The sequence below is a fragment of the Staurois parvus genome, unplaced genomic scaffold (assembly GCF_062004578.1).
Source record: "Staurois parvus isolate SC_StPar_1 unplaced genomic scaffold, SC_StPar_1.0 ptg000081l, whole genome shotgun sequence".
NCBI lineage: Eukaryota > Metazoa > Chordata > Amphibia > Anura > Ranidae > Staurois > Staurois parvus.
The window spans coordinates 5,327,685-5,349,350 of NW_028317877.1; the positions used below are offsets into that span (position 1 = coordinate 5,327,685).

At 40.0% G+C, this 21,666-nt stretch overlaps 1 protein-coding gene across 14 annotated transcripts in view; it reads right to left on the reverse strand.

The window, feature by feature from the left end:
* The window catches only part of ARID1B (AT-rich interaction domain 1B), a 513,434-nt gene that overhangs the window by 169,822 nt on the left and 321,946 nt on the right, over positions 1–21,666 (reverse strand). For 7 of the 14 annotated variants that reach the window (XM_089669745.1, XM_089669749.1, XM_089669753.1 and 4 more), the window contains one exon: positions 20,178–20,207. The exons of the other annotated variants lie outside the window; for them this stretch is intronic. In XM_089669745.1, the coding sequence (XP_089525871.1) occupies positions 20,178–20,207 (30 nt within the window). The remainder of the gene's footprint in view (positions 1–20,177; positions 20,208–21,666) is intronic. 14 annotated transcript variants of the gene reach the window in all.

The window sequence follows — 21,666 nt, forward strand, 5'->3', positions numbered from 1 at the left end:
TTGCCTTGAAGTCAACGGGGCGCGATTTTGCGTTGAAGTCAACGGGACGCGATTTTGCGTTGAAGTCATGGGGACACGATTTTGCGTTGAAGTAAATGGGATGCGATTTTGCGTTGAAGTCAATGGGACGCGATTTTGCTTTGAAGTCAATTGGCAGCGTGTTTGCATTGAAGTCAATGGGACGCGATTTTGCATTGAAGTAAATTATCAGCACCTTTTTTTTCCTAATGGCAAAATGCTGATAACCCTGTTGGACAATAATTTTCGGCAGCCAATATACTGATGCATCACTAACTATTATTGTGTCCACTAACACCAATGTTTTGATTGTGGTCACTGACACCAATGCTGGGGGTTATTACTGTCACCGGCACCTTTGATGAAGCTTATTTTACTGCAACTTTCTCTTCAGTGTGCACTGCAATATTCTGCAAAAAGGAAAAACCTTGACTTATACAGTATGTAATAAACCAGGGGCACAGTTTGGTATCTTTGCCCTGAGCAATGGATGACCTTGTCCGGTACTGACAACATCCTTAAATTGAATGAGTCAGTACAAGCTAATTAAAGGGGGACTCCCAGACTTTTTTCTTTTATCATCTTAAATGATGTGTTTGTTAAGATGCCACTGCATGCATCTTAACCAAACCTTTCACCACACTGAAACTGCTCATGGAAACGGCAAACCTTTTTTGACACACAGTATTCAAATACAAAACTGAAAAGCTGACCTTCAAGTTGGCGACAGATGTTTGAATGCAAATGTTACCAAAGTTAGAGGACCACCTACAATCACTTTGTTGCACTGTATGATTTTTTTTTTTTCTTCCCAAATGTGGAAGTCGTATCTCAACATTAAAACTCTTATCACATATGCAACCTCTGAAACATTAACACATACATATGCAATTTTTTTCAAATTAAAGAGGACAGAATAAAACATTATACACTATATATTTATATATATATAAAATTCCTGTTAGCTCATATTTATATCTCGTTCCACATCTTTTTTGCCTCTAGCAATCAATCTTTAGTAATTTTTGAAGAGTGAAGACCCTTGTGATACCCAATATTAAATTCTGTTCAAGGTAGCCAGCAACTCATTTAAATATTGCCTTGTGCGGTAATATATCTGTCATAGTTGTAGTTTACGTTCCAGAAAATGGACACAATCCATTTTCAGAAAATAAAAGCAGCATTGTCTTTCAGTTTACATAATGTAACATAAAATAGCATAAAAGAGTCCAAAAAAACTACAGAACTGCAAGAACATTACTGAAGTGCTTTAAAAAAATGAGAATACAAAATAAGCAAAGGCTGTCTCTACACTGAAGATGTCACTACTTTTAAGATAAGCCACCAGAGTTAACCAAAGGAACACAATTTCATGCTGAGCTGAAACTGCAGATGTTGTACAACTGCAGAGTTCAGCAGAGTTACCCTTGAAGAAACAGCAAGAGATAAAAGAGTTACATATATCTTTATGTTTGCTCCTCAAGAGGGACTGACACAGCATGAAGATATGTGCTTTTGTTACATTTTATATGCTTTCCAACAAATGTACTGAATATGGTAACATTTAAAGGCATAAAAAAAGTTTATTTTGTAAACGGTTTCATAAAAATGTTGAGGGAATCATAAATATGCTTGTACATATTTCCCAGCAGCGTAAAACATTTTAGCCGAAACCTGGTCCAAACTACACATGATTTTACCCATACCATGGCAAATCTTCACCTACTGAAGTAGGAAATTTAGAACTGTGTAACCACAGCTGGAACACTTACTACAGTAATTGTAGAAAGGGTATACTACAGTAGAAGACTTGGTCATCAGCAAAGATCTCCAGTACTGCAAGATTTCAAATACGTAACTGTTTAAACATGGTTTACATTCTTGGATAGAGCTGAGAAACCTTAAGTACGCTCCAGTAAATAATCACCAGATATGCTTCAGTGGTAAGATTCACTGTGTTTGCATCCACATATATGGCAGAACTTGCTACTAGATTTTTTTTTCACTTTTTTGTTTTATCATTGCAAAGTAAAAAAAGAAAAAAAATACAAAAAATCCCGATATAGGTCCTCACGTCAAATGATACCAATCTGGCACACCAAACATATTGGTCCAAATAGGACCAGCACATTACTAACGGGGCCCATATCCATGAAGCTGTCAACAAAGTTAAAGTCTAAGAGTCATACGTTCCCCCTTGTGCATGAATTTACTCAATAAGTGGTGAAACACAAATCCCCATCCAGGGGTGGGGTTGTTTAGTGAAAGACTGTTACTTTATTGTTTGAGGTTTGTAAAAATTCAAAGGATACAGTACAGTAACCATTTAATTGTCACCCCAGAACTTGCCCAAAGTGCTTAGGATCCATTCTTATGCAAGAATCCTGTCATTATGAATGGGCTGTCAATCTACAAATGGATGAAAAAACATGGCCCTTTTTTTTAGCAATGCAGCTAACCACAACACATTGTATGTGCATTGTAGTGTGTTGTACTCTACTGTGCAATGCTTTGGGGTGCCATCACAATGAATGGCACCTCAATGCACCACACACAGAGGAGGGGCATTGCCTTGTGCTGTGGCAAGGAGCATCAACTTGTGTGCTTTAGCGTGCACTGCCAAAACACACAATTAGGAATGGGCCACTGTACGTGCTTTCCCCCATTCCTCGGAGATTTTCTTTGTGCAGCCCACTGGGGACCTGTACAGTTTTTCAATAGAATTCTCCAGGCTGAGCTATGCTTTTTCCATATGTATGTCAAAAGAATCTTCATCCATTGCTTTGTAAGGGCCATCCAAAGAAATAATACACGGTCTTTGCATAGGATTTAATTTGGATGCTTCATTGCAAGCAGTGCCAAGCTAGGACATTAAAGTGTTACTAAACCCAGGACCCTGCATTCACTATATCTGGTCTCCCTCAGTACACAGAACATGGAAGTGCAATTATTTTAGTAAATATAAACTGCTAAATACCTTTTCAAATCAGCTGTTAGAGCAGGCTTGTGACTTCTATCAGTGTGTAGCAAAGCACTGGTTAAAGCTTGTAGGAAGAGTTTTCATTCTCCGCTGGTTGTCCCATGAGGCTGGCTAACCCCTGACCCTCTGTCTGGACAGTGCTGATTGGCTCTGTGCTGATCACATGCACCCTCCCAAGAAAAAAAAAAATCTCTAGCAATACACACCAAACTGAGCATGTGCAGCTTGCCCCCAAGGCTCTGTTCTAGCAGATGGATTGGAGACTGTGAATAAAAGGGGAGGATCAGAGAAGACAGGATCAAACATCCTTTTTTTAAACAATGGGGTGCTTAACCCCTTTGGTTCCACAGTGAGTATAACAAGCATGCTTTACTGCATATACAGACTGATTTTACTGTTGTGGATTTAGAAACACTTTAAAGTGAATTGTTAGGGGGGGTGTGGAGGTCAGTTGAAGGATACGTTTACTAAAAGTATGGTTATCCTTTAAAAAAATAAGGGAACTGGCTTGCCACATAGGCAATTAAGGATCAATTCACTTATTTCTGTTTTATTGATAATGAAGATAAATCCATTTGTCAACATGGACATTTTTCCACTATTAGGTTTGGGCAAAGAAAGTTCAATCATTTTCACTTTTTAGAGTTAGATCTCTTATAACAGGAGGCTGTCATTGCTTGCTTCCCTCAGACAATTCGGGGTTTATTTACTAAAGCTAGAGAGTCCAAAATCAGACTCTCTTCTGCATAGAAACCAATCAGCTTCTAACCTCAGCTTGTTCAATGAAGCTTTGGCAATGAAACCTGGAAGCTGATTGGTTTCTATGCAGAAGGGAGTCTGATTTTGGACTCTCCAGCTTTAGTAAATAAACCCCATCTTGTCACCTGTGTGTTATGGTGGTCCTCAGGTTTGAGCACGTTCTAAATCACTGACTAAGAACTATTATGAAGGTCAGAACAGTCAGGGAAAAGTCAGATGCCCTTCTTCACACCACACTTATGAAAATTTTTTTTTAAAATGCTTCTTTGATATAGTAACAGTGAAATTTTACTTTTGTCAAGGAGAAAAAAAAACAATAATGTTTGAGTCTCATAAAAAAGGAAACCAGCAGCGATGACTATTATATGGATTTTGACCTGAGAGTAATATACTTTGATGGACATTTTTAATATAATATGGCCACTATATATTCCTTTGAAAAAGTGACTTTGATCTGTGATACGTGTCAAGAGGCTTGTTCAGAGCTGCAATATGAATGCATTATGAATGGAATCTGAATTTTTCATATGTATACTTTACAAGTACCTATAATTGTAAATTAAGGTGGAATACAAATATTGACACACACACACACACACACACATATATATATATATATATATATATATACACACACACACACACACACATATATATACACATACACACATATATATATACATACATATATATATATATACACATACACACATATATATATATATATATATATATACACATATACACATACATACACACACACTCTGTATATGTTTATTAACAGCACAAATCTGGTGGTTGATTGGATCATGGATTTTGTATAAAGTGAATGCCAGGAAGCATTGATCTTTGTAACTGATACAGTAGGTTTTGACCCAAGAAAGGCAATCCATTGCTGGTCATACATATAAATAAGTGATTAAACCAGGAATTTTGGATGCACATTTGGCCCAGGAACATTAAAAAATGTCTTTGTCCTCTATACTAAAATGAGGAATAAGAATTGTTAAGAAAGTGAGACTTTCATAACAGCAGACTTTGTTTTAGGCAGTTCCACTGTGCTTTGCACTAGTTTAGAAGAGCACCTTTTGGTTTATTTTAGCTCCCCTCACCATGGTGAAATAGAATAGCAGATTTTAAAGTTGTTGCATGGCACCCTAAAAGGCATATATTTCCTATTCTTGATACTATTTATACAGGTAAAACTCGAAAAATTAGAATATCGTGCAAAAGTTCATTTATTTCAGTAATGCAACTTAAAAGGTGAAACTAATATATGAGATAGACTCATTACATGCAAAGCAAGATAGTTCAAGCCATGATTTATCATAATTGTGATGATTATGGTTTACAGCTCATGAAAACCCCAAATCCACAATCTCAGAAAATTAGATTACATGCAATCAGTAAAACAAGGATTGTACATAGAACAATATCGGACCTCTGAAAAGTATAAGCATGCATATGTACTCAGTACTTGGTTTGGGCCCCTTTTGCAGCAATTACTGCCTCAATGCGGCGTGGCATGGAAGCTATCAGCCTGTGGCACTGCTGAGGTGTTATGGAAGACTAGGATGCTTCAATAGCAGCCTTCAGCTCCTCTGCATTGTTCAGTCTCATGTCTCTCATCTTTCTCTTGGCAATGCCCCATAGATTCTCATAGGTCAGGCGAGTTTGCTGGCCAATCAAGCACAGTAATCCCATGGTCATTGAACCAGGTTTTGGTGCTTTTGGCAGTGTGGGCAGGTGCCAAGTCCTGCTGGAAAATGAAGTCAGCATCCCCATAGAGCTCGTCTGCAGAAGGAAGCATTAAGTGCTCCAAAATCTCCTGGTAGATGGCTGCATTGACCCTGGACTTAATGAAGCACAGTGGACCAACACCAGCAGATGACATGGCTCCCCAAATCAACACAGACTGTGGAAACTTCATACTGGACTTCATGCATCTTGCAGTGTGTGCCTCTCCATTCTTCCTCCATACTCTGGGTCCTTGGTTTCCAAATGAGATGCAAAAGTTGCTCTCATCAGAAAAGAGGACTTTGGACCACTGAGCAACAGACCAGGTCTGTTTTTCTTTAGAATAAAGGTAGTTTTTTTAGAGGTTGCAAAATAAATTACCGTATCACCCAATAGATGGCTTCCATTCAGTAGCCCAAAAAGGCATGCAGAAAAAAGGAATTTGTGAAAAGGAATTCACAGAAAAGCGGCTACATTATGAACAGAATGTGATACTCAGAAACATTTCCAAAAATTATGCTTTATTACACATAAATATTTGACATATGGGCAATCGCCCTGGTTTACCATCACCTCAGTATGAGACAATACACACAGACCTAAAACCATATAAAATGACACCCAGACCGGTCTGGATAGATGTGCAACAAGGACAATGACCGCTATAGTCTAAAGTCCTTGCCGCACTGGCACATAGGTTGACACTTCCTAAGGGAGGTGTATACAAAAATTATACCATAGGTATGCAGTGTCACATGCTATATATATAGACATATGTCATAACCATATAGGTTATACCCCATATGGGGGGATTTCCAAAAATTATACCAAGGGTATATCATATCACATGCATGCAGTACAGCGAGCACAGTAATCGTCAAAAGAGAGGCATAACCATAAGCCTATATTAGGCAATAGATGGATATCACATAAATAATGCAGTACAATCCTATGCCGGCACATGTGGTTGGGGCCCATTAATCTATAATAAAGGTGACTGGTTATTAGGACTCTTAAAATGAAAAGAGCCCCGATTGTTGCCTTGATGGAGGAATAGATGCAAGTAGCAGAACACTGCTTTAAATGGTTTCTTCACCAGAACATGTGGACTGCAAACCACTTTTTGTTGGAAACAAGATAAGGCCCAAAGGATCTTCCGCCTGTTGAAATATACGTGGTATGCCTTGTTTCTATGTGAAGCACCATAATGTCCCCATCCTGTAGTAAGACAAGCAATATGAGAATAGTCACTGTAAGAGCTTTCACTCTATGGTAGACGTTATTGTCATATAAATCGCATGGGACCTTTTATCTAATGTCCTGTAACAGTCCACTCACCACCTGTGCAATGGGTAATAGGAAAGGAAAAGAAGTCCTTCATAAGTGCTGCCGTGTGGAACCAGGGAACCACCGCTTACATCAGCCGACATATCGCGGGTCCCGACCTCTCCATGGCGCCTGTACTGCCTTAGCATGACTCATGGCATGTGAAAATGGCTACCTCCTTGTAGGTCGGCGTGCGTTCCACCTAGTGCGCATGACCGGAAGTGACGTATCTGACGTATGACGTCAACGCGTTTCGCCGATGGGCGTATCTCACTCAGCTTCGTCAGGGCCCTGACGAAGCTGAGTGAGATACGCCCATCGGCGAAACGCGTTGACATCATACGTCAGATACGTCACTTCCGGTCATGCGCACTAGGTGGAACGCACGCCGACCTACAAGGAGGTAGCCATTTTCACATGCCATGAGTCATGCTAAGGCAGTACAGGCGCCATGGAGAGGTCGGAACCCGCGATATGTCGGCTGATGTAAGCGGTGTTTCCCTGGTTCCACACGGCAGCACTTATGAAGGACTTCTTTTCCTTTCCCATTACCCATTGCACAGGTGGTGAGTGGACTGTTACAGGACATTAGATAAAAGGTCCCATGCGATTTATATGACAATAACGTCTACCATAGAGTGAAAGCTCTTACAGTGACTATTCTCATATTGCTTGTCTTACTACAGGATGGGGACATTATGGTGCTTCACATAGAAACAAGGCATACCACGTATATTTCAACAGGCGGAAGATCCTTTGGGCCTTATCTTGTTTCCAACAAAAAGTGGTTTGCAGTCCACATGTTGTGGTGAAGAAACCATTTAAAGCAGTGTTCTGCTACTTGCATCTATTCCTCCATCAAGGCAACAAGCGGGGCTCTTTTCATTTTAAGAGTCCTAATAACCAGTCACCTTTATTATAGATTAATGGGCCCCAACCACACGTGCCGGCATAGGATTGTACTGCATTATTTATGTGATATCCATCTATTGCCTAATATAGGCTTATGGTTATGCCTCTCTTTTGACGATTACTGTGCTTGCTGTACTGCATGCATGTGATATGATATACCCTTGGTATAATTTTTGGAAATCCCCCCATATGGGGTATAACCTATATGGTTATGACATATGTCTATATATATATATAGCATGTGACACTGCATACCTATGGTATAATTTTTGTATACACCTCCCTTAGGAAGTGTCAACCTATGTGCCAGTGCGGCAAGGACTTTAGACTATAGCGGTCATTGTCCTTGTTGCACATCTATCCTGACCGGTCTTGGTGTCATTTTATATGGTTTTAGGTCTGTGTGTATTGTCTCATACTGAGGTGATGGTAAACCAGGGCGATTGCCCATATGTCAAATATTTATGTGTAATAAAGCATAATTTTTGGAAATTTTTCTGAGTATCACATTCTGTTCATAATGTAGCCGCTTTTCTGTGAATTCCTTTTCACAAATTCCTTTTTTCTGCTGTTTTTCTTTAGCCCTGGTAAGACGCTTCTGACGTTCTTTGTTGTTCAGGAGCGGCTTGACAAGAGGAATACGACATTTGAAACCCATGACCAGGATCCGTCTGTGTGTGGTGGCTCTTGATGCACTGACTCCAGCCTCAGTCCACTCCTTGTGAAAGTCCCCAACACTTTTAAATGGCCTTTTCCTGACAATCCTCTCCCGGCTGCGGTCATCCCGGCTGCGGTCATCCCTGCTGCTTGTGCACCTTTTTTCTTCAACACTTTTCCCTTCCACATAACTCTCTATTAATGTGCTTTGATACAGCACTTTGGGAACATCCAACTTCTTTTGCAATTACCTTTTGAGGCTTTCCCTCCTTATGGAGGGTGTCAATGATGGCTTTCTGCACAACTGTTAGGTCAGCAGTCTTTCCCATAATTGTGATTTCTACTGAACCAGACTGAGAGACCATTTAAAGGCTCAGGAACCCTTTGCAGGTGTTATGGCTTAATTAGCCGATTAGAGGGGGACACTTTGAGCCTAGAATATTGCACCTTTTCACAATATTCTAAATTTTCTGAGATTGTGGATTTGGGTTTTCATGAGCTATAAGCCATATTCATCACAATTATGACAAATCATGGCTTGAACTATCTTGCTTTGCATGTAATGAGTCTCTCTCATATATTAGTTTCACCTTTTAAGTTGCATTACTGAAATAAATGAACTTTTGCACGATATTCTAATTTTTCGAGTTTCACCTGTATATGTGCAGAGAGAGGTTAAAATAATAATGATGAAAATGGGCCCATTCGTATGGCATTTTCTACTGTTATTTTTTCCCCATTAAAGAGCGTGCAAATTTATTTTATTAATGTTTAGGATGGTGTGGGAAACTATGAGCTCGCAGGCACACCAAACAGGCTAAGCCAGCATATTGCTGTTCATCGCACAATACCAGTTATTACTGACTCTAAGAGAAACGATCTGGCTAGATATGAAACTGTTGTGGATTGTATGTATACTATTGTTGATTGGATGTAAAATAAATGCTGCAGCAATGAATGGTATTGCTTTTCAATTAGGTCCACAAGGGGTTTGGAGTTAACGACACCAAACACTTAGCCCCGGTTCACATATATGAGGCCATGCGGGCGCGTTTTGCGTGGGCGTGTGAGCCCATTCATTTGAATGAACTCCCGTGCCATGCAGGGAAGAAGTCCCTCCACTTCTTCTGAAAATGCAGCCCGCTCGGGAACCTCAGTTCTCAGTACGGTTGCGTTTTCCAGTGCGGGCGGCATGCCATTAGAACTAATGGCACCCACCCGCGAGTCCGCATTCTTTTGTGTGGATTTTTGTGATGTGAACCTAGTCTATTTAGGCTGGGTGAGTGCTGCCTGGACTTTTCTATCTACTTATACATATTTACATAGCAGTGATGGACAGCTCTAGGTAAACGGTATCTGGTACTCTCCAATGAGGCATTGGCCCAATCAATGGCCCAGTATTCCAGTATAAACACTGAATGCTGACTGGGGCAACTCTTGTTTTTCTCCATTAGCATAAATTCTGTAAAAAATAGTCATGCGCTGGAGCGATTGTGGCGTAAACCAAATCCCTGAAAGCATTCACCCAATATAAATCTGCTTTCTTAACATACAATTCCTCTCTTCATGCTGCCAAACAAGCCTACTTTGTCACTCTTATTAATACCTTGTCATCCAGTCCTTGTTGTCTTTTAACTCTCTACTTTCTCCACCTCCACCCAGTACCTCACTCACTGCTCACGAGATTGCAAATCATTTCAAAAACAAGATTGGTGCAATTCGTAGAGGCATCGCCACTGCACAGACATCCAACCCACTTAGCATACCTTATACTAAACCTCCCTCAACACTTTCCTCTTTTGACCTTGCTACTACCGAAGAGGTCACTAAGGTTTTCTCAGAAGCCCATCTCACTACCTGCCCCCGGGATCCTGTCCCCTCACAACTACAACGGTCACCCTCTTCTTCCATCCTATGCTCCCTCACTCACATCTTCAACATTCCGATCTCTACTGGTGCCTTCCCCTCCCCTCTAAAGCATGCGCACATCACTCCCATACTTAAAAAGCCCTCCCTGGACCCCACCAACCTGAACAACTTAAGACCCATCTTCCTGCTGCCATTTACCTCTAAACTCCTAGAACGCTTAGTCTACAATCGCCTGAGCTCCCACCTCACCGACTACAACCTTGACCCTTTACAGTCTGGCTTTCACTCACTACACTCCACTGTAACTGCCCTAATAAAACTCACTAATGATCTACTAACTGCTAAAACCAATGGCCACTACTCCGTACTCTTACTACTTGACCGCTCTGTGGCTTTTGATACATTTGACCATGCCCTCCTCTTAAAAAAACTCCACTCTCTTGGTCTCAGAGACTCTGCGCTCTCCTGGTTCTCCTCCTACCTATCGCAGCGCTCCTTCAGCATTACCTATAACGCTGCCTCCTCCTCTTCACTCCCTCTTTCTGTAGAGGTCCCTCAAGGTTCTGTCCTTGGACCCCTTCTCTTCTCCATCTACACCTCCTCCCTTTGTCCCTTGATAAACTCCCATGGCTTTAAGTACCATTTCTATGCTGATGACACACAAATCTATCTTTCTACCCCTCACCTCACCCCTTCAGTCTCCTCTCGCATTACTAACCTACTAAGCGATATATCGGCATGGATGTCAATCCACTTCCTCAAACTCAGTCTTTCCAAAACTGAGCTCTTAGTATTCCCCCCAGCCCGTGTCCCCTCCCCTGACTTCTCCATCAAGATCAATAACACAATCATCAGTCCCTCCCCTCATGCCAGGGAACTAGGTGTAATCCTAGACTCCCATCTGTCCTTTCACCCCTAAATCCAATCACTGTCTAAATCTTGTAGACTTCACCTCCACAACATCTCCAAGATACGGCCGTTCTTAACCTCGGAAACCACTAAGCACCTTATTCACTCCCTGGTTATATCTCGCCTTGACTACTGTAACTCCCTCCTCATTGGCCTACCGAATCGCAGGCTATCCCCTCTTCAGTCTATCATGAATGCTGCTGCCAGACTTATCCACCTTACTAAATGTTCTGTATCTGCCACCCCTCTCTCATTGGCCTACCGAATCGCAGGCTATCCCCTCTTCAGTCTATCATGAATGCTGCTGCCAGACTTATGTTCTGTATCTGCCACCCCTCTCTGCTAATCCCTCCACTGGCTTCCCATTGCCCAACAGATAAAAGTCAAAGCATTAACAATAACGTATAAAGCCATTTATAACTCTGCCCCAAATTACATCACCGATCTTGTCTCTAAATATCACCCAAACCATACTCTCCGCTCCTCGCAAGACCTCCTGCTCTCTAGCTCCCTTGTCTCCTCTTCCCATGCTCGTCTCCAGGAATTTTCCAGAGCTTCCCCCATCCTCTGAAACACTCTACCCCAATGTATCAGACTATCGCCTACTCTGCTCACTTTTAGGCGATCTCTGAAAACCTATCTCTTCAGGGAAGCCTATCCTGCCCTCAGCTAATAATGGAATCTTCTACTCTTCCAACCAGTCCATCCCCCACAGTTAATACCTTTTGTACCACTAGCCCCTCCCTCCTAGGTTGTAAGCTCCAAGGAGCAGGGCCCTCTTTTCCCTCTTGTATTGAACTGTATTGTTGCTGTATTGTCTCTCGTTATATTGTAAAGAGCTGAGCAAACTTTTGGCGCTATATAAATCATGTATAATAATAATAAAAAATAACAATGCACCAGCCACATGGTACCACAATCAATGTTTGGGCTTTCTATTTTATATATAATACACATATACTGTTTTTTTTTTTAATGTTTTATTTTACATATATCCTAAAATCTGTCTGTAGGGATGCATTACACTGCTCACAGTAAAAAAAAAAAAAAAGTTCCACAAGGACCATATATTCTTTGTACATTAACGGTGCATGGGGATTTTTCTACGACTCTGCTAATAAAGAAGGCTGCTAGGCTTCTTTGCTGTAAGTAGAGGGCAGGATTTCATCTGGCAGGAAATGAAGCAAAGCTTCTAAACTGGTCCTGACATGCGTTATAATTCCAGGAAAGCACAGCTGTGTGATCATTACTGCAATTACCAAACAGTATTTACTGCTGACTTACTGTGGCTTAAGACTTTGTGAGGGGAAATGCTGGCATGTCACAGGAAGAAGCCTCCCTAGGCATGTCATTTAACTATTTTGGCGGTGTTTGGGCCCCAGAGCATTATTAGAGGCTACTGATACTTAAAAATGTTTTCTAAGGCATTAGATTGCACATAAAAAGACATAAATCCAAAGGTTATTTTTTTTTTAGCAAAAACAAAATCCATAAAGGAATGGTTTTGACAGATGTAACATGCTTGCTGGTAACACCTGCTGGGTCTTCTTTTCAAAGAGAAAAGACAGACAGCCTTTCACCACTTACAGACATGCTGGCCTTGTATACTAGCTTTGCAAGTCCAGTGTGCAGGATATTTATACAAATATATCGCGGCTTACATTTACAGAAGGCATGCTGTTCACAAGTCAATCCGTAAAACTAAAGTTGAGAGCAACTGCAAATAAAAAAACACTCTTAGCACACTAACTTTTAAGTGTCAGTAAAGGTACATTCAATGCATATTCTTCAAATCTTCATTTTGAAGAATATATTTGGCCACTAGCACGTTACATCTCTGCTCTGATCTACATAAAACTACAATGGAGCTCATTTAGGTCAAACAGTACAAAAAGTACATAAATCCAGGAGGATATTTTATAAAGTTAGCAACCTCATTGTTTTTTTTGAATATATAATCTTCCTGTGTGGTTGTATTCTTTAAAGAAGTCTATTACAGGAATGAAACTAATGAGAGCAGTTTGATCCTAATCAGAATAATTGAATGAATGAGTTCATTTTTCAGTCTTTCAATTACAGTCATGCAGAACTGTGAAAGAATGGATGTATGTCTAGGTGCCAAACTGTGTAGAACCACAATTAAGGTAGTCAGAGTGCCACTATGGGTACGTCCTAGAAGAGTTTGTTATTTGGGCTGCATTTGTCCTTCTGTGCCTAAAGCCAAGATAAATGATAGATCTGTAATTAATATTACATCATTAAATTTTTTTTTTTTTTTTTTTTTTAAATGCAAGCAGTTTAAGTATCCAGATTCTGAACTTATCCACCTCTTTTAGTCTACTGCACAGTTTGTACAGCAAAGCTCAGAGAGGGGAAAAGCAGCACAAGGAGCCAATCGTGTGCTATGGGGCAAGTGCTTTAAAAAGGAGAGATCAGAGATGACATGGAGATCACCAGTACACTGCTTTTCCTTTCATTGTTCAATCAAAGTGGGGAAGGGGACCTGTAAAGCAGGCCATAGACATAGAAATCTCAGTCGGTTTCCAACTATGTATGTGTAGGCTGAATGTACTCAAATTGACCTATAGATTCCCATGGCTTTCCCCCCACTGGGAGAACACAATGGCTCAGTAGGAAGGATTCCCCTGTCAACACTGTCTGGTAAACCATGGTTGCAAGATAGAAATTTGCACCATCTTTGGCCTGCAAGTAAAACTGCAGCAGAGGAAGATCAAGTCCCCTCTGCTACCTTGTGCTGTTTGAATGAGTCATGTAAATGCCATGACTTGGTGGACAGAGAAAGAAAAGTGGCAGGCAAAACAGCTCTCAAGTTCAAACCACATATGGGCAGGCTGAGTCCACTCAAATTGATCAATATATTCCCATGCTTCCCTCACTGGGAAAACACAATGGCTTGGCGGGAGGGATTCCCATGTCAACACTGTCTGCCAAACCCTGGTTGCAAGATAGTAATTCACACCATCTGAAAGTAAAACTGCAGCGTGGAAGATCATGGAAGGTCAAGTCCCCTCTGCTAGACTAGCCTGTGCTTTTTGAAAGAGCCATGTAAATGCCAGGACTAGGTGGGCAGAGAAAAAGTGGCAGGTAAAACAGCTCTCATATACTAATATTTTTAATGTGTAAATTTAGCCGTTTGCCTAGAATCCAGATTAAAGGGAAATTTTAGACCAATATAAAAACACATTGAAAATGAAATAATGTATTTTAAATGCTTCAGATAGGACTGTGAAATCAAACTACATATATTTCCACAATAGAAATCAGACTACATTAGATACATGTGTTGGTGTATGATCTGCTAATAAAATCTGCCACAGAACCTGTCTGGAGAGCCTGATCTTTGTGTAAATGTTGGTCTGCATGGAGTTAGTGACTACAATAGCTGAAGCCAGGGGGACACCATAACACCCAGGCAACTAGCATATTCATAGGAATGTCATAGTAGCAGCTTCTGTGTTTCTTGGCACAGGCTACAGAAATCCATTGGATACAGTGCAATCTATCTCATCACTCTTTACACTGAAAATGTTTATCTGCCATCAGCAGACATGCTGATCTTGTCCACATGGTGTCTATGGATAGCTCAAAATGACTATAGCTTCCTGTGCCTACTCACCCTTGTGCCGTAAACCTCTTAGCTGTATATATGTGCAGCGTAAGATCATTCAAGGCATTGTGCTGCTGACTGCAAATCCCACATGATTTGGAGCACGAATTATGCTGGATTCACACTGATGCATTGAACTGAAATGGGCTGCCTAATGCAATAAAACAAAACAAAAAAAAGGTGCGGGCACTATTTTTTATTGTAAAGTAGTGGAATGCAACACAGCTGCATCAGGATGCCATCAGGTTTCTGTGTGTGCCCACACACCGGCAGTCAGCTCAGGGACACAGAGGCTGTTAAAAAGTGAAGACTAAGTGTCACTGTGAAAAAATTGCGTGATAGGTGCAGGGGCTGGAAGCACTGTGCCTGCACTGTTAACAGATGTCACAGAAGAGAGTCAGCTGCTTCACCTGGCTGTGTGACTGATGTAGTGGTATGGTAGGTCAGGAAGCCCAGAAATGTTGAGCCTGTGTTTTTATCTTTTGGCCAGCATTATTGAGCTGCACTGAGGACGGAGTGTCCAATATAGAACTATATGTGCCTTACTTGTGTCACAATTCTGGGTGCCATTAAGAATGAGTGGCACCATAACTCACCAATGCAAGTTATACAAGGCATAGGTGTGAATCGAACCTTAGGGATGTCACTGCTATGCTGCACAATGTTCTTCTTGCTGGAGGGCAAGCTGTACCTGAGGACTGGCAATACAAGCACCTCCCTCCTTCAGCTTCATTCATTCTGTGGATTTGTGCTTCCTCCACTACTCTTGCTGCCTTTTGAATATTACCCCACTAGTTATCAGATCACCAGACATCAGGGGGAAACACTGTAAGGAGGAAGAAAAGCACTGCGCCTCTACCAAGCTTAACTGAACCTACAGGCATTACTGTTGCCTAGTCCTTTGTCCTCCACTTGCCTTTTTTGGGTGCTGCCTTCACAGTCCAGATCCTCTACACCAGGCAGTATTAAAAAGTTTGTGGTAATTGCAGTCAGGTATGACATCTTTGTAGGCATAAATACATCAGCAAGACTGTCTGGAGCTGTATGTCCACTTTGAAGTAAATATGACAAAGCCGCAAACCTATAAAGAGGCTCTTATGGGATTTGTATAAAAATTAAAAGTCAGCAGCTACAAATACTGTTGCTGCTGACTTTCAATAAACACACACTTACCAATTCAGGGATCTAGTGCTGTTGCCACCCAGGCCAGTTCCTTGCAAGTCTTTTGGTCTACAGTGACACCATCTTGCTTGTGGGAAGCTAGCTGCAACTTCCCGCGGCTTCACAGCCAGCTCCCCACTGCACATGCACGAGTCACAAAGGGGATTATTTACTAGAGCTGGTTCACTCAGAATCTCATGTACCTGTGCATGGTAGCCAAACATCTTCTAACCTCAGCTTGTTCAATTAAGCTTTAGCAATAAAACCTGTAAGCTGATTGGTTTCTATGCAGAAGTGCACAAGATTCTGAGTGAATCCGCTTTAGTAAACGAGTCCACAATATGAAAGCATTGGACACCCCACTAAACCGGCTCAATTAATTTGTCCTACCTAGCAGTCAACCATGGCAAGTAATATGATAGTCATACGATTGACTCCTTTATACAAGTATAGGCTATGATGTGTTTATAATGCCTTACACAGAGTGGTATATTTGCCTCTGTTATGCAAAATTGTGGATATAATGTTTTTGAGCCTATGGGGTTCATCAAGATGTCCACCAATACCCGTTTCTTTTAGTGCCTTGTCTGGAAAAAAAGCATAATAAAAAGTAACACCCCATTGTCCATGGAAGTAAAAAAATGCACCTGCATCTGTAAAAGTAAAAAATGTCCTATATGCAAAACATGGGAAAAAAAAAACCCTGCATCAGTGGTCAGAAAAAATGTTTTCAGCACACAATGTGGCTTATAATATGCAGCCAAGATTTTCTCATTGCAGAGGCTGGTGTACAGCAACTAGCAGTCCATGATTTAGAGACTATTGCTCTAGAATATAAATAATCTCATTAATGTGTATTGATATTTATAGAAGAAAAATGTTTTACATTGTATAATTTGTAAAGATATACATTCATAGAGGAGCTATATTTTCTGATATGGCATTCTAGAATGTATTTGCAATATGATTCTTTGTTTTCCATGATGACAGTTGAATATGGGAGTCACTATCATGCTGTGCTTTTGGACAAAGATGCTATCTGCACCTGTCTGACATCACTATAGAGAAATGTTACACTATATATTACATATAAAAATTAAAATAAGGAGCAAGAAGAGACATCTGTAAGTTAAATTAGAATACAAAAGTAAAGGTGCAGCGCTTGTATAAATATCATTAAAATTATCCAGCAATATGAATCATATAGTAAATTATCTTGTATATATCAATCCAATAATAATATGAAATATGATAAAAAGCTATATATAATTATAACAAATAACCAATCACTCAACAAAGTGAAGATTCATGCATAAGGTGCCAAAAGTCCCCATATATTCACAAATGTGAAGTCTAATAGTGAGATATAGGATTAGGAGTGATCCCTTCCTAGATCTTCTGGTGACAATCAAGTAATGAAGTTGCGCACTCACCAGATGCGCAATTTCATTGCGCATTTGAGAACACAATATCTCAAGTGGTCAGCTGGAGGGTCTTATGGGGCCTCTATAACCTGGTATGGACTCCTCCCTGGATAGATCATAGATGTCAGCAGCTTCCCTCTCCTTCTCAAGAGACTCTGTGGGTGGTTAGACTCATCAAGAGCTAGCATTGTCATCTGAATCTTCAGCAGATTGTCTCTCCTCACACACATGCATTCTGTGACTGATGTTATTTACTTGTTATGGAGGAAGGAGTCGGTGAATCAAACTCATTTCTGGGTCACTGCTTCCACAGGGGGGAGCACTGGACCCTGTGGAAGCAGTGACCCAGAAATGAGTTTTCTTCACTGACTCCTTCCTCCATAACAAGTAAATAATGTCAGTCACAGAGTGCATGTGTGTGAGGAGAGACAATCTGCTCCAGGAGCGGCTGGGCTGGACCCGGGGAACAAATCAATCATCGGAAAGCGCTGAGGGGGGAGAAGCACCATCAACTCCGCACAGGGTGGCTGGGAACAGCCTGCAGGTTGCCAGTGGTATTCCTGTGCAAGCCATGAAACGTTCAAGACTACCCAGTAGTAGTGAAGATTCGGATGACAATGCTAGTTCTTGATTAGTCTAACCACCCACAGAGTCTCTTGAGAAGGAGAAGGAAGCTGCTGACATCTACGATCTATCCAGGGAGGAGTCCATACCAATTTATAGAGGCCCCATAAGACCCTCCAGCTGACCACTTGAGATATTGTGTTCTCAAATGCGCAATGAAATTGCGCATCTGGTGAGTGCGCAATTTTATTACTTAATTGCCCCTAGAAGATCTAGGAAGGGATCACTTCTAATCCGATATCTCACTATTAGACTTCACATATGAGAATATATGTGGACTTTTGGCACCTTATGCACGAATCTTCACATTGTTGAGTGATTGGTTATTTGTTATAATTATATATAGCTTTTTATCATAGTTCATATTATTATTGGATTGATATATACAAGGTATTTTACTATACGATTCATATTGCTGGATAATTTTAATGATATTTATACAAGCGCTGCACCTTTATTTTATATTCTGATTCTGGGAGGTTGTTTTGGCACCTTTTTGGTGTCCCAGCTGCTCTATAATATAGTGCTCACTTCTCACCTTTTTACAGATGTAAGTTAAATTACTTTCATCTAAATGTACGTGATTGTAAAATATGTACTCAGTGAAAAACAAACAATAGTTTCCCTTTAAAATACATTTGAGGAACATTTCCTTAGCAAGTCCTATCACTGCCCTCCAAAGTAGCATTACAAGTATTATGAGAAAGCTCTTTGCCAGTAAAGGATGGAAACATTATCCAAACACAAGAAAATGAAAACAGAGACATCACTACAGCCTCATTTCACAAAGCCCCATGTGTTATTATTGTGGCAAATTCACACAAATCATTATTGCTTTGGTGTAAAATCATTTTTATTATATGTTATGTCATGAAGCATTATTTATCACCACCATTTTCTCTTTTCTCAGCAACAGACTCCTCATTGAAACTCAGAGTTTATGCCAGCTGGAACCTAGAAGTATTTAAATGAGCAAAATCCAAGCAGCATCCCTTGTGAATTAACTTTGACTGTCAATATATATCAAAATTGTTAAAATAACTTGTTTGGAAAATTATCACTTCTGTGCAGCCATTTTATAGCATTCATTTTATTGAACTAAACAAAAAAGTTAAGCATTAAAATAAACCAAAAAAACATTTGAATGAATAAATTTATGAGCTATGCTTTTGTGAATTGAGGCTTTTCTCAATTATAAGATACATAAAGCAAACATGAAAAACTTAGTGCTCAACTTGAACTTACCGCATAAAACAAACTACCACCACCTTCATACACATCCATGCAAATTTGGCAACATCTATGTTGTATACCTAGTGGCACTAAGACTTGTGATATTGGCAATTTTAAAACTTTTGGAATTTAATTTTATGCAGTTTGCATTGAGCCCTAATTTTTGTTCTCTGTGTTTTGTATTTGTGCATCTATTTCTGCTTATAACTGAGACCTTAGTGAGTAAAGACTGCATTAAATTCTCCACAAATTCATGAATGTCCAGGCCTGTTTTAATTTGCAAATGTTATACTTATATTTAAATACGATTTTATTGACATGTAACAGAAAGTTCTTGGTTTTAAGTGTTCCTTAAAAAAAAAAGAAAAAAAAGAAAAATATCAATGTAAACAATATATTAAACAAACTGGAAGTTGGAGTCTGCACTTCCCTAAATAAATATAAAATTGCGAATAAATAGCAGTAATAGTTTTTTTCCTCTGCCTTTTTTACTTTCAGTCAGGTGGCCATCATGTTAACATATGGTCAACTTGCAAAAGGACAGAATTCCAATTTAGCAATAATTTCCGATATCGGGGGGGAAAAAAGTCTGACCTTGGGACCGTGCTCAGTTCTCTAATGATTTCCCAACAGGGTTCATTTACTAGACCTGGGCTAAAGGCCAGTACAATACTGATGGCTGGGGTCAGCATAAACAGCCCATGATGTATTCTGCAATAGTTGCATTAAGCAGAGCAACAGGTCATCAATTAGATACTGACACTGAATATAAATAGGCCTGCTTCGCTTTACACTGAGCAACCAGCTAACAGCTTTCTGCCTGAAATGTACAATTTCTAATGCTTCCATAAAAGCCAAATATGTCGAATGAAAAAATGAAGCACAAGCCTACAGCTAGTATACTTGTCAAATGTACTAATGACTATCACGTGATACTTACATTGATGGTTGATGCCTCTTTAAAGGAGCACTAAAGGCAAAAATTAAAAATAAATATATGTAAGTGCAAAGGCAGTCTCAGAATTGCATAGATAAATGCAGATATTGAAACAGATTATTGAAATGAGAAAATGTATTTTCCAACTGCCATAATGGTTGATTCAAAAACTGATCATGTTACTCAATCCAAACTGAACTCACATTTGTTTTGATTGCCAGGACCAGATCTATACCCCCACCCGCACCTTTGACTGGTTAGCCCCAGTACCACACTAACAAGCTCAAAATACAATTTCTACAATACACCTAGAACTAGTCCTTCTATGCATACTTGTTACAAATCATGCATTCAAGGTATTGAAGTACGGTAAGTGCAATGTAGCTAGCATTTCTAGATTCAGGTCAACAATAGCAGCCTCCTATTTATCTCTGGAGAAAGTACACTTTTTAAAAAATTAATTTAGGTGAGAATGCATTTAACAATGTCAGGGGCCGCAACAGTTGGCCAAAGTAAGAGTTGAAAATGACAATATATAGTTCTTAAAAAAAAGGTTTAAAAGTAAATTAGTAGAACAGGGTCTAGAAAGGAGTCACACTAAACACTAAGATGGAAAGTGGTCAGTTAAAAATTGATAGGTGGAGATGGAGGGGGGGGGAGGCCTTACCAGATTTTAATGGGTATTTCAAATTGAATAGAGGACACAGAATCAATCGGAGCGTCATTAATTAGCAATCTAGTTCGATACCACTGGGTTTATTGGAAACACCTCATTGTAGACTGTTGGGCACCAACCAGTAGTGTTTGGACAAAGGATTCCCAAATGTAAAAAAAGGAAAGTGCACTTTAAGTGACTATTGCTGTCAATATGTGTCTCACATCATTTCAAAGACTAAAAGAAGGAAGACAAAGTGTACCAAGGCATTAGTGTGTGTGTACTTTTGGGTAGACATAGTAGGAAAGGGTTAAAACATCTGTTTATTTTTTTGTTTGGTCTGTGTACCTTGGGGGAGATTTGTTTTTCACTTCCTGTCATAGAGATACAATAGGAAGAAGAAATCTCTACAAAGGAAGGAGTATTTCTTTTTAGAAAGTTGTTGGCAGGATAAGTGTCCCATTGGAATACTTCCCCCTCTATTACTGTTCTAAGGGCAACTGCAATATTTTGGATTTCCCACCATTTTCTATATCGGCAACTATAGCTAATAGCAGTGAATCTCCCCAGTGGGACACAGGCAGCAACAAAACTTGACAGGGGTTCTAATAGACCCTACTCTATCCAAAACTTAAAAAAATAAATTGCCTATACATACACAAGGGCCATCAGGCAACCTGGCTGACCAAGTGAACAGAATATAGCTGACAAATGTTTATATAACCATGTCTGACAATATTCAAATGAAAATTCCTATTACATGGGTAGAGTATATTGATGTCCCAATAACAACAATAGCCATTCAAGAACTACAGCAGTTATTTTCCATAAAAAAGG